Source organism: Primulina tabacum, chromosome 12 (genome assembly GCF_025594145.1).
Source record: "Primulina tabacum isolate GXHZ01 chromosome 12, ASM2559414v2, whole genome shotgun sequence".
NCBI classification, from domain to species: domain Eukaryota; kingdom Viridiplantae; phylum Streptophyta; class Magnoliopsida; order Lamiales; family Gesneriaceae; genus Primulina; species Primulina tabacum.
The window spans coordinates 1086428-1099040 of NC_134561.1; the positions used below are offsets into that span (position 1 = coordinate 1086428).

Below are 12613 nucleotides of genomic sequence, written 5' to 3' on the forward strand. Positions count from 1 at the left end.
CGGTAGGGTTGACTCATCTCACAGTTAAAAATTCGTAAGACACAAAACACTTACTCTTTTAACCTAATAATTTATCAAATACTCGTAGAAAGATAATATCTGCAAAGTGGGATATAAATAATTGATTACAGTAGAATAGTGTTTGTGGATTTCTAATATCCTTTAGGAGCATAATTTATTTTTCCTAATTTCAAACCTTGTAAAAAGAATATTACCATTTTTAAAAATAATGAATATTTAACATGGAGATTATAAATTAATATATATTCCAACATATTTAAGATATGATATTCAAGAGTTAACAACTCTAAAAATAAAGAAATAATATTCGTGTAAATTTAAATATACTTGTAAAATCTATCTGCTATCCAATGATGTAATAATAACGTGGAGTTTTTTCTTTTCAAAAAGAAAAATTACTTTTTTCGTCCTTTTTATTTTTAATCATAATTGAGTTTCGATATTATATTTTTCATTTTTTTTTGACAATTTTGGTATTTTATTTTATCATTTTTGTAGGATTGAGCGCTTGCCACTTTATCAAAAGTTATAGTTAGTAGTAATGGTGCAACTCAAATCTTTTAAACCGCACAGCTGCTCAAGCACCACGGTTCGATCGCTCTACCAAGCATGGGCAATTATTGCACACAATAATTTTAGTTTTTTTTGTTATTAAAGTGTTTACATGACATTAGACATTAGACACATCAATACCACGTAAAAAAAATGTCAAATTGCAAGATAAACAATATAAAAAACTACAATTGAAATTTCACAAGGAAACAAAATAACAAAAGACACTATAAAGTTTTCGGATTTAAACAATAAACACTTAATTGGGTCCATAAAAAAATATTTTATTGATATTTTCTAATAATATATATTAAATAAAATATAAGGAAATTTATATTATTTTCCTTCACACTTACTACAGTGAACACTTCTCAACTCAACTGCAAGTCTCACATGGATAATCTTCCAAATAACTTCACGTGATATATATATATATATATATATATATATATATATATATATACACATATATCAACAAACGAATAATTAAAGAAGAGAACAAATATCGAATTTTTGATATATTGAAGATTTCTGTACATACAGTAACGATACCGAATTTTTCGGTGCGATAACAGTATGAAATTTGAAAATTTTGATATATATCGGAATACGAAAACAATATATAAAAATTTAAAAATATACAATATTTTTAAACAATAAATTTATAAAATTTTAGAAAAATAAGATTTTTTTCGATATATATCGATATCGCACCAAAATCTCGGTATACCATACAATTTCGAGATAATCGGTATGCTAGTTATATATACTGAAAATTTCAGTACGGTATACCGAAAATTTGAGTACTCGATATGATCGCTATGCTAGTTATACGTATCGAAAATTTCGATACGAAACCGATATAATATTTTTTTATACCGTAATTTTCAGTACACAATGCAGTCAATTACAAAAACAGAATCATAGATATATACATTAATTAACAATGTTTCTGACTTTATATATTCTAATTCGAATAAAGATTTATAAACTACAGACGAGCCACTTCGACTGGTCCTATATTAATACATAATAATTCACAACCGACGAAAAATGCCCAGAAATTTTTGAAAAGGAGAATTGATTTTTCTTTTATTCGATATATTGATCATCTATATGAGCTATATTATGCTTTTTTTTAACATTTAAACTGATAGATAATCACATAAAACATAGATTTTTTCGTAATTAATTACTACCATTGATCTTTTAATCAAGTACTGGATCGTGCTGATCTGGGCAGATAAACAACGGATTCCGACACGGCGCAGCCTCTCTTGCAAGAGCCATACATGCTTATGAATCCAAACCTGTCGCTCAGAGTCCTTGTAATGAAATTCTTGGAGCTACCCTTCCAGAAATGGCCCAAATCTGTGCCATGATCATCCTTGGAACATTCCATTAGAGCCACGAGAAATGGATCTTTCTTCGTGGCGGCGGCGGCGGAGACGGAGTTCCCGGCCGGAGGGAGAGGGAGGAGGCTCCTTGTCGATTTCGAACTCTTGTGGGATTCTTGGTACTTGGGGATTCCGGGGATCTTCTCCCAAGAAAATGGGATTCCTTTGAAATGGGGAGGGCTAGTACATGGAGTAGTGCTAGTGGTGCTGCTAAATGTTGCGAATGAAGGAATAATGTTCCGGCGAGCAGACGACGGCGGCCGGAATGTCGGGGCGGCTTCGGATTCGTCGGAGTGGATTTGGACGTTGTTATTGTTGAATATTGTAGGAGTCGGAGCCATTGTTGATCTTGATCTAGAGGAGCTTGCTGGGGAGAGGCTTACACAACTTTTTCTCTACTTTAGTGATGTTGTGGATAATATAAATGGAACCAAAGGGTCCTAATTTTCGGTGCATACTCGGTAAATTTCAGATAACACAGTAGTTTGCAAATCATGTTAATCGGATAAATTACACTAGTTAAATCATGTGCGGTAGATTTGTCCGGGAAATTAGTGTTCTCAGAGAAAATCGAACTCATAATATTGAAAAATGTTATTTTTTAAAATTATACAAATATTAATTTTTTTTAAAATTAAAATAAACAAGGTAAGAGTTTCAAAGTTAGTTATATTCATCATTAATTTATGACGTTTTTTAAACCATGTTTTTGTAATAAAACTTCCATCAAATGATTGCAATTATATATTTAAATAAATAAAAATATAAATTGAAAAACGAGTGTTTTTCACAAGTAGTATATAAAAATAATAATAAATTAATAAACAAATCGGAAGAAAACTAATACAAATGACAATGAAAAGCATGGAATATTGTGAATTATATAAGATTGTGACTTGGATGTTACACTATTTTTATAATTATATAAGATATATTTATATATCTATATATATATATATATATATTGCCACTTTATTTGGCAGGGTTGGAATACTGTAGCATGACTCAAAGTTAAAAAAAAATTAATTATAATTCTCGCAATAAATTACGTACTTTTAGAGGTTTGAAGCTTAACGAAATATTGAAATCATGTGAGACCTGGAGTTTGGATTGTTGCATGGGTGCAGCTGGAAGTGTTGGGGAAGAAGAGTATGAGGCAGAAAGCAAATGTAATAAAGAAGAGGAAAATGACATACTGGAGTTTATGTGAACATCCATAATACTCTCATAAGGGCCCGGGTCATGGATGAACCGGAATACTAATTGAATATCCCAAAACAGAGTCAATATGCAGAGTATTTTCTTCAGTAGCCGGGCATGGGGACGCCCGGGATATTTTCTTCCGCAATCGAGCGCATGTGCCCTCATGCAAGCTCCAGGGAACTTCTACCCAGGTTACCTCGAGAAGCGCATCACACTCGAGTGTATCGGTATGAGCTATCTAATCTGTCAGAATAGCATGGGTTTGGCATTTTAGAGAAGCCATAAGAAGCACAGGGTATGGGCAGATGCCCTACCATACTTAGCATGTGAGAATTGAAAACAAGGTAATGATGAGATATCCTCCTATAAATAGAATGGTAAATTTCTCATTTACAGATTCCGGAACTTTGAATTCTTAAGCATTTCACGTATATCATCACATATATAGCTACTTTGCTTTTCTTCTTCACCTGCTGACTTAAGCATCGGAGTGGTCATGCCAGACACCCCTCTGGCGCTCATTCACGAGTTCATTTCCTTGTTTGCAGGTCTTAATTGAAGCCATTATCCTTACTCAAATTTCCTAAACACAAAATTATCTTCATCATCCGGTGGATTGCCTACATATCTTATACCCGATTCACCCATATATCATCATTGGCGCCGTCTGTGGGGAATTGAGTCTAAGACGTTGATATGACTCCTATCAGAAGAACTAATCAGGACACTTCCCGGGCTCCTGGAGATGGTGCACTTACTTCGGGACAAGGTGGTGGTCCTCCACCTACAGGGCCTCCCCCTGTCATTACCTTATCCCCAGAGGAGTTGGCTCGGATTATATCCGAACAAGTGGAAAAAGTCGTAGCCCGGAATGATGCTTCTCATCAAGCTACACATGCAGGAAGAGAACATGAGGGAAAGCAGGAGGTGGGGGAGGAGGAAGCAGGGAGGGAAGAAAGAGAGTCGAGTGTTGGGTCCAATTCCCCGACTGTGGTAGAGGAGTTGCAAGAGTTGAGGCTGAAGATGAGGATGTTGGAGAGGCAGATGGAGGGTAGGAGTCGTTCCCGGGTAGTTATTAAGGGATGCCCGTTTTCTGAAGTTATAGTCCAGGAACTTCTTCCCGGTAATTTCAAGTCTGCCAAAGTTAAAGATTATGATGGCAACGCAGACCCCGAGGAACACCTGGCCAGGTTCGAGAATATGGCCATGTTGCACTGCTATACTGACAGAATCAAGTGCAAAGTGTTCTTAATTACTCTGGTTGACTCGGCACAGAGGTGGTTTGAGGGACTGGCCCCTCAGAGTCTCCATTCTTTTGAGGACTTCCAGAAGGTGTTTTTACACCATTTCAGTAGCAGAAAAAGTACAAAAAGACTGCATTTAGTCTTTTCAAAGTTTAACAGAGCCCGGAAGAGAGCCAAAGGGCTTTTATCAGAAGTTTTAACAGAGTTTCCATGGATGTCCCCACTTGTGCCACCGAGACTAAGACAACTGCATTCACCTAAGGGTTGAAGGAGGGTGAGTTTTTTCGTTCATTAACAAAGAAGGTGTCTGGGGACTTCGAGGATTTGCTGGCCCGGGCGGAAAAATACATTAATATGGAAGAAGAACATAAGCAGAGAGAGAGGCAGGGAGAAGAGAAAGGGGAGACCGGGCATCTAAGCCCGAAAAGAGAGGATCAAGAAGGAATTACCAGAGGCATTTTTCTCAACATGTGCCCTTGAAGATTATCCGGGACAGGGAGGTCCAAGAGTGTAGTAGGGACTTGCCCCCACCTTAGCAATTTATTATGCCTGAGATGAATGGATTTTACACCCTTCACAAGGTGTGCTATCATAACACGGAGGATTGCAAAACCCTCAAGAGAGATTATGTCCCGTCCCCTGTCCAGGGACACAATCAACCTAATAAGAAGCCGAGGTTCCCTCCCTGGACAGCTCGGCAGCCGGGGCCTAGTACTCGGGAGGATTCTAGAAGTGCCTCGAGGGGAAGAAGAGAGCCAGAGCGTGAGAGGAAGAAGACCTCACCCCCTGTCTTGTGGGTAATCAACATGATATCTGGAGGCTCTACGGACGGATATTCCAATTGGGCGAGGAAGTCAAGAGGCAGGAGGGAATGTATGGAGGTGCATGGAGTAAGGAGGAATGATGCAGTTATTAGTTTTGGTCCCGAGGATCTCAAGGGTGTGAACCTTCCTTACAATGACACCCTGATGATCCAAGCCCGGATAGCGAACTATGAAATTATGAGGATTTTCATGGACTCGAGCAGTTCTGTTAATGTTATATTCAAGGATGCCCTGGTACAAATCGATTTGCAGGGGTATCAGCTGGAGACTATGGACACGGTACTTTTTGGCTTTGCTGGCCATGCTGTTTATCCAGAGGGGGAGATTGTTCTGCCTTTGAATTTGGGTGCCAGGGAGCTGAAGAAGATGGTGATGGCTACTTTCACTGTGATGGATGCCCCGTCATCATATAATATAATTTTGGGGTGGTCGGCCATGAACGAGCTAAGGGCTGTAGCATCCACCTATCATCAAAAGATTAAATTCTCAGTGGGAAACCGAGTAGGAGAAGTCCGGGGAGATCAGTCTTCCTCCCGGAAGTGTTATGTAGAGGCTGTCCGGGTGGACCAGAAGAGGGCGAGGAAGGAAGGGAAGAAAGTTCAGAGTGGTGGGGAGATGGAGAGGGTAGTGGAGAAGGGAGATGTACAATTTGTGGCAGAGGAAGAGCAGGAGGTGGTGGAGATTGGGCCAGGCAAGGAGATCCGGGTGGCCCGAGACCTTGACTTATCCACTCGGGTTAATTTGATAAATTGTTTAAAAATAAATCTTAATGTTTTTGCCTGGTCCGAGCAGGAATTGACAGGGATCTCACTCCTGATAGCGGAGCATCACTTGAACATCCTTCCGAGATCTCACCCTGTGAAGCAAAAAAGAGACACTTTGATCCTGAGAAGGACAGAGTGATTGATGTACATGTTAAAGATTTGCTGAAGATACTTTACTGAAATAACGGCGTGCATAAAAAACACGCTCTATATATTATTTTTACAGCATGCGCCTATAAATGAACTGCATATAACCTTATATAAATAACACGTGTATAAAATATACGCCGCCAATATTATTTTTTACAGTGCACATCATATGTACGCTATTAATATTTTAACCTAAAATTTTACACTCACGAAGTATAGAAAGTTGTCCAATTCCCCTCACCATTTCTCCGCCAAGCTCACCTGCTGAGTTGTTGCATTTATTTTCTGTAACGTGCATTGCGCTCTGTCAATAACATACGACTTTAAAAAAAATTAATCGTGCAGCATGTGATTCCCGCACCAAAAGACATATTTCTACGCTGCGAAAAATCATTTTTGTTGTAGCGATGAAGTCAGAGAAGAATTAAAAATACGTCACATATGGAAGTCATATTTAGGACAAATACTAGTCCTATTAGAAGACAAAAAGACGATTTAAATTAGACACACATGTTTTGTAACATTCTAAAATGATGAAAACAGTAGTGATTCGTATATTTACGATAATATAATTATATATGATTAAGATGTTATAGAGTCAAGATTGTAACTACGTACCAAACTCACCGCTAGATCCAAAAATTAAAAAAAAACTTTTTAAAATCCGATTAATATATCATTTATAAATGTTAATTAATTCCCCTAATGTCTCAGCCAAATGTTGCTTCATTAATTCCATTTCCCTCGTTTAATTTTCATTTCTTTAACTCAAAAATTCATTAACCACTTGATTCCCCCGATAAAAATAGCAATAAAGAAACCAAACATCAATACAACATAAAGTCCAAACACCCCTTTCATTTAATGCAACAAAATCCCAAAAAAGGAAAGATAAAAAAACATAACTAAACCTCAATAAAAATATATAATATGGCAAAAACTTGTGTGAGACGGTCTCACGGGTCGTATTTTGTGAGACGGATATCTTATTTGGGTCATCCATGAAAAAATATTATTTTTTATGCTAAGAGTATTACTTTTTATTGTGAATATCGGTAGGATTGACCCGTCTCACAGATAAAGATTCGTGAGACCGTCTCACAAGAGACTTACTTATAATTAAATACATAGAGCAACAACGTGAGTTGAAAAAAAAAAAAAAAAAAAAAAACTAATTCATTTTGTAGTGAGGAAAATATGACGAAAGGTGGTGTGATTATTTTATTTGGTTTTGTTGTGTTGCAATTGGCATTTTTAGTTGCAAAATCGGAAGCTCGATCTCCATCATCCGCTGAGAATCACCAACCACGGAAACTATGTAGTGTATATGTCGGAACCAACAACTAAAGGGAAAAGTCCCGAGGAACGTTGCCTCAGAATTTTGTCTTCGGTCTTTCCGAGGTTGATTTCCATGACTATCATATCTTATCCACTTTCTTGTTTGCGGGGTTAGCTAATATTTCAAAATTAGGCGGATTAAAAAAATTTGACGTTAAATATTTTTTTTTAACGCGAGCAAATGTCCACGCATGCTTGTGGGATCGATCATCGATCACGTCGGGACGGGACTTTGTATATTCAAATATTATACGTATGGTTGATAACTTAATGGTATAATTTTTGTATGGTAAAATAAAATTGAAAATACTAAAAAATTATTATAATATTAATTAAAACGAGTTAATTTGTTTATTTTGGAATAAAAAGTAAGAAGGCGGCGGAAGATGCGATGATATATGCATACAATGTCATTCGTGGTTTTGCTGCCACCATCACCTCTCATCAAGCCAAACTCCTCAAAGGTATGTAGCCCACTCTTCACCATTTCTATATCCCATCTCGAAATTTTTTTTTAAAAAAAAAATTCGAGATTTTATCTTATATTAAATATAATCGAATTCATTACCATCAAAAATATAATCGAATTCATGATTATAATATATATTAATTTTTTTAGACATGGATGAACTCAATCAGATAAAACGACTCTTTCGAATCAGTCATCAAGCGTAACAACATCGCGATCGATTATAACACTTTTTTAGTAGGCCGATCAATCAAAGAGTGACCAAGAACTCAACCCACCCGATTTTTCGTACCATAAAATCGTAAATATTAGATAGATTTATACATACACTTATGAGTACTCGTTTTGTTATGCATGTACCAAATTTAATGGATGACTTGTGCATGTGCTAATTTTTGGCCGAGCAAGAAGAAGTGTTGAATGTGGTGAGAGATGAGAAGTACAATTTGGACCTTGACAAGGGCAAAGGGAGACATGGTGGCATATTCACCCAACCTGAGCTTGGAGAATAATTTTGAAACCCCCCCTCAACTTTCCCAAATTATCGTCGTAGCCTCGTTGGCCGAATTCGGAACTTACCCCTTATTTTTTGGAAATAACGAAACAACCCTTGTCATAAAAGGATGAGGATGAAAAATCACGGTTGTGATCGTTTTATATCGATGGACGTTGGATCCTAATATATCCCGAGATATGTGTCATTTGAATTTATGATCTTCCATCCACAATTGCTTAAAAATATGGCTTCTGCTCCACATGATCCATGCTTTAGGATCATGTGTTTTCAGTGAATTAGATATTTAACTTGATATATTATTTAGAGAATATTTAGTATAGGTAGTAATATTTAATTTTCAATAAATTATTTAAGAAATTAAAGCTAAAAAATATGGTACTTCGAAGCGAAAGATAAACTTAAAGAATGAAAGAACGAGTCGACACAAGTTAGTGAAGTTACATAGGATAATTACAAAGAACATAGAGTTTACAATCACAAGACAAACTACAATGTTCCAACTTTTTTTGTACAAAAGCACAAATCCTTACCTGTTACTGCCAAAAAATGAAAAATCACAGTTTTTAGAGATTGCAAACACTCTTCAGTCGTGATGTGAAAATTGAAGAATCACTTGCTCCCTCATTTGGATTAAAAAGCGATGGCGATGAGAAATTTTAAAACGTGTAACGAATAGCACCAAGTTTCACGATATCGACTTACCTGTGCAATGCTCAGGACTGAAAAAGAGTTACGGTAGCAATATAACCATTCTTCATCACCTGTGCAAGTTCGAATCAGGAGAAAAATGTCAACAATGCCACAGGAAAACCATAAAGTTCAAGACACAGGATATACCTCTAAAGCAATATGTGGATATCCATATACAAAGGTAGACCCAAAAGGATTATTGGTGGAGCCTTGAGTTTGAATGGCAGCACGACCACGATCACCCAGAATTTCCTGCAGAATACCGCACATATGGTACTCAGTTGAACAGACGTAACCCTGTCCGACTTAACACAAAGTTACAAACTGTAGTATGCAACCACCTTAACTTGCTCCCACTGTGTGCTGTGTGTGAGAGCACATTTCGATGCATTCACATCCTGATCAAACGACCCGCTGCCTGAGAGTATGAAACAAAAATATAGAGCTTAGTTTCATCCATTTCCTTTACAGCCAAAAATATGAACTTATATATCAACCAAAAAACAACAGTCGGAACTGTATATCACAAAGTTGCACTTCATGTACGAATTGAAATCTGCATGCCCAGGATAGTTGGTGTGCAGCACAAACTTCTTGATTTTATGAGTCTGCAAATTGCCAAAAACATTCTTTCAGCATCTTATTCATAGGTTCATGCAGTTGGCAGTGAAAAAAATTGTAAAGAAAAAACTCACGTGTCCATCAAATAAAATGTCCACGCCACGGGTAAAATAATTGTAGAAGTAATCACCGCATAGAGTCGTCCGTGGCCGTGGATCTGATGCAGAATGAATCACCATTTGGTCTACCTGTATCACCCACGAACATAATTACCATGATACCAAGAGCAGTATTGTTCATGAGAAAATGAAGTCACACACTACCTGTTTTTGATGAATTCCACAGGGGCGCCCTAATTCAGTCCAAACATCCTGTATAAGAAATGAAGAGGAATGAAATACATGCCATCTGCAGATGAATGTAGGCAGATGAAAATGGCATCAACATAATCTCATATAAATAAATAAAAAATATCAAAACAGAGGCCCGTTTAAGAGAGAAGACAATCAGCTTCTGACATCAATTTTCTTTACATGAATGTATTAATGCCATTAGTGACGAAGAATCAGCAGTAGCAACAAAGGTCATGATTATGAATGACTAATAATTATCTATGAGATATGGTGTAAGCAAGTCGAAAGTTAATGACAAGTCAGGCAATCCATAGCATAGCATTTATTTCAAAATGTCAGACCTGTGGTGATGCACCAAAAGGAATGCGCTGTCCACCAACTGTAAACCACAGTTCTTCCCCTAACTGCAAAACAGAGATGTGAAGGGTACATTTCATCAAACTGAACGCCAAAAGTACGCTGAAACACAAATTGATTACATGTAGCAGTTACTCGACATCTTATGAATAGATTAGCCACGAAATGCAAATGACAATAGAAAATGCTTGCCTTCACTCGCACTTCTTCCATGTAGAGGCTGTGAGCTGGTAATGGAGGTACACATGCCTTGACCATTGATGCTCCAACACCAACCTTACTATCTGTAGAAGCATCATATATAGAGACACGACAAGCAACTGGAGTCGTGCCATCTGGAAACTCCAAAGGCAGTTCAGCTTTCAAATTGGTGGAGGAGCAAGAATGAAGAACCATTTAGCGTCGTTCATTGGGTATAAGTCCAAATAAATAAAGAGATCGGAGAAGTAAAAAGGAATACCTTCCCTATCATGACAGCATTCTGCATATTGTGAGGGGATTGGGAAAGCAAAGGACAAGCCCTGCAAAACCAAGAAATTTACATTGTCAAGAGATAAAATTGGAAGAACAAAATGTGAAAAGAACTGAAAAATATGATCTGTTCAGATATCAACCACACGTACAGGGTAAAATAAAGTGTAGACACCCCTGTCTTCGTCATAAATTCCAGGATATGTTGGCCCAAAAAGAGCGTAGATAGCAACAAAAGTAGCAAGAGTAGATGGTCCACTGGAAGTAAAAACTTGAATGTCAGACAAGACTTTGTTAAACAAGAATGGTGAAATATAAAGTATAGAGGCACAAGTCCATACCCAACCAACAAAGTGGCATACCGCATTTGAAGACGTTTGACATCAAAAATTTCAACAAGCCGCAGCCTCTGATAGTTTAAACGACAAAAATAAAGACATGTTAAATGCATTACTATTAAAATGTTTATATATTAACAACGACACAAAAACCATTTCTTTAACCAAAATAAAGAACAAACAAATAATCAATTTCAAGAAAACTACCTGTGACCAAGGATCAAATCTCAAGTGGAAACCATGATCAGGGAAGCTAATAACAATGTCAAGCCTCAACGGATCCTGGAAAACAGGGATGAAATTAAGAGGCTTCATTACTATTTTAGAAGATATTATGCTGGAAGTTCGTCACAGACATACATTTTCTGGAGGACTTTGGAATTTTACAAGTGACATCAGGGATTATTTTGATAAGAGCGTACACTCAGAACTTACAATATAAATGCAAGGATTTTTTCGATTTTATGCCATCAGGCTCGTTATTTGAGTATCGTAAAGCTACGATGGTCCTAAATTTGACAAGTACAAGAAAAAAAAGAAGAAAAACAGACATAGATATACACATGAACGCAAAGACTGATACAATGAATATAAAGTCAAATCCAAATCAGAAAAGCCAAACCTCATCATAATACTTGACTTGCACAACATCATAAATATTGGGCTGCTGCTCTATTTGTGCGAAGGCTTCGGATATGGGCATTCCTGACACATGAACAGAATTTATCAAGAATATTTTTGCCAACTGCAATAAAAAAAAAATTCAACCGAGCATCAAAAACCTAAACTGTGTCCCAATCCTGAAAATTTAGTCCTGGGCCAACGATAATTATTGATAAAAATAATTACCGAGAGAGAAAGGTCCGATGCCAAGACCAGGACGGAGATCGATCACGATGGAGCCCATGGCGGTGCCATTGCACCTGCGTCGACTTCTCTGCATATTGGCTCCGATGGGAAATGAATGGGGAGAGTGATGAACAAGGATGACGGCAGGATCGTGTTTGGGTAGCCTAAATAAGATACATACCAATGTCAAAAACATAGTTGATAAAAACTATTGCGTCAAGCTACATATTCAATCCACAATAGATGATAATCTAACCAATTTAATATGAGTATACGTAGTCTAACGGATTTTTATCTGTGAAACGGGTCAACTCTATCGATATTCACAATAAAAATTAATACTTTTTTCATGAATGACCCAAATAATATATTTTTCTCACAAAATACGACCCGTGAGACCGTCTCACACAAGTTTTTGTCAATTAATATTTAGTTTTTTATAAATAAAAAAATAAATATAGCGTTTTCATAGATAAATAGTCATCAAAACGCAACAGATGTATCAATTTCATTGT

The 12613-nt window shown here is 36.9% G+C and overlaps 2 protein-coding genes across 7 annotated transcripts; both read right to left on the minus strand.

Moving 5' to 3' along the window:
* Positions 1-1786: 1786 nt before the first annotated feature.
* LOC142521274 (uncharacterized) lies at positions 1787-2311 on the minus strand. Its single transcript, XM_075624502.1, has one exon. The coding sequence runs from the start codon at positions 2309-2311 to the stop codon at positions 1787-1789; it is 525 nt and encodes a 174-aa protein (XP_075480617.1).
* Positions 2312-8907: 6596 nt separating this feature from the next.
* LOC142521148 (PHAF1 protein At3g51130-like) lies at positions 8908-12280 on the minus strand. Of its 6 annotated transcripts, none has more exons than XR_012814085.1 (15): positions 12099-12280; positions 11872-11954; positions 11457-11531; positions 11253-11320; positions 11064-11169; positions 10901-10961; positions 10633-10799; positions 10425-10487; positions 10054-10101; positions 9865-9978; positions 9667-9777; positions 9511-9587; positions 9317-9421; positions 9182-9240; positions 8908-9015 (listed from the first exon to the last, which is right to left on the minus strand). XR_012814085.1 is itself a non-coding variant. In XM_075624372.1 (15 exons), exons 1-14 carry the CDS (start codon positions 12190-12192, stop codon positions 9193-9195), a joined length of 1200 nt encoding a protein of 399 aa, XP_075480487.1. In that variant the 5' UTR covers positions 12193-12280; the 3' UTR covers positions 8908-9009; positions 9182-9192. The 6 variants fall into 6 exon arrangements, 4 of the variants coding, with proteins under 4 accessions (XP_075480487.1, XP_075480486.1, XP_075480485.1 ...); XM_075624372.1 differs by having other exon boundaries at positions 8908-9009; positions 9687-9777; XM_075624371.1 differs by having other exon boundaries at positions 9687-9777.
* Between the last annotated feature and the right edge of the window lie 333 nt (positions 12281-12613).

Coding starts and splice junctions, on each gene's coding strand:
- LOC142521274 (XM_075624502.1), bottom strand. CDS start 2,311: ATGGCTCCGACTCCTACAATATTCAACAATAACAACGTCCAAATCCAC.
- LOC142521148 (XM_075624372.1), bottom strand. CDS start 12,192: ATGCAGAGAAGTCGACGCAGGTGCAATGGCACCGCCATGGGCTCCATC. Junction 10,962..11,063: donor TCTACACTTTATTTTACCCT/GTACGTGTGGTT, acceptor TTGGTTTTGCAG/GGCTTGTCCTTTGCTTTCCC. Junction 9,422..9,510: donor CACAGTGGGAGCAAGTTAAG/GTGGTTGCATAC, acceptor GGTATTCTGCAG/GAAATTCTGGGTGATCGTGG.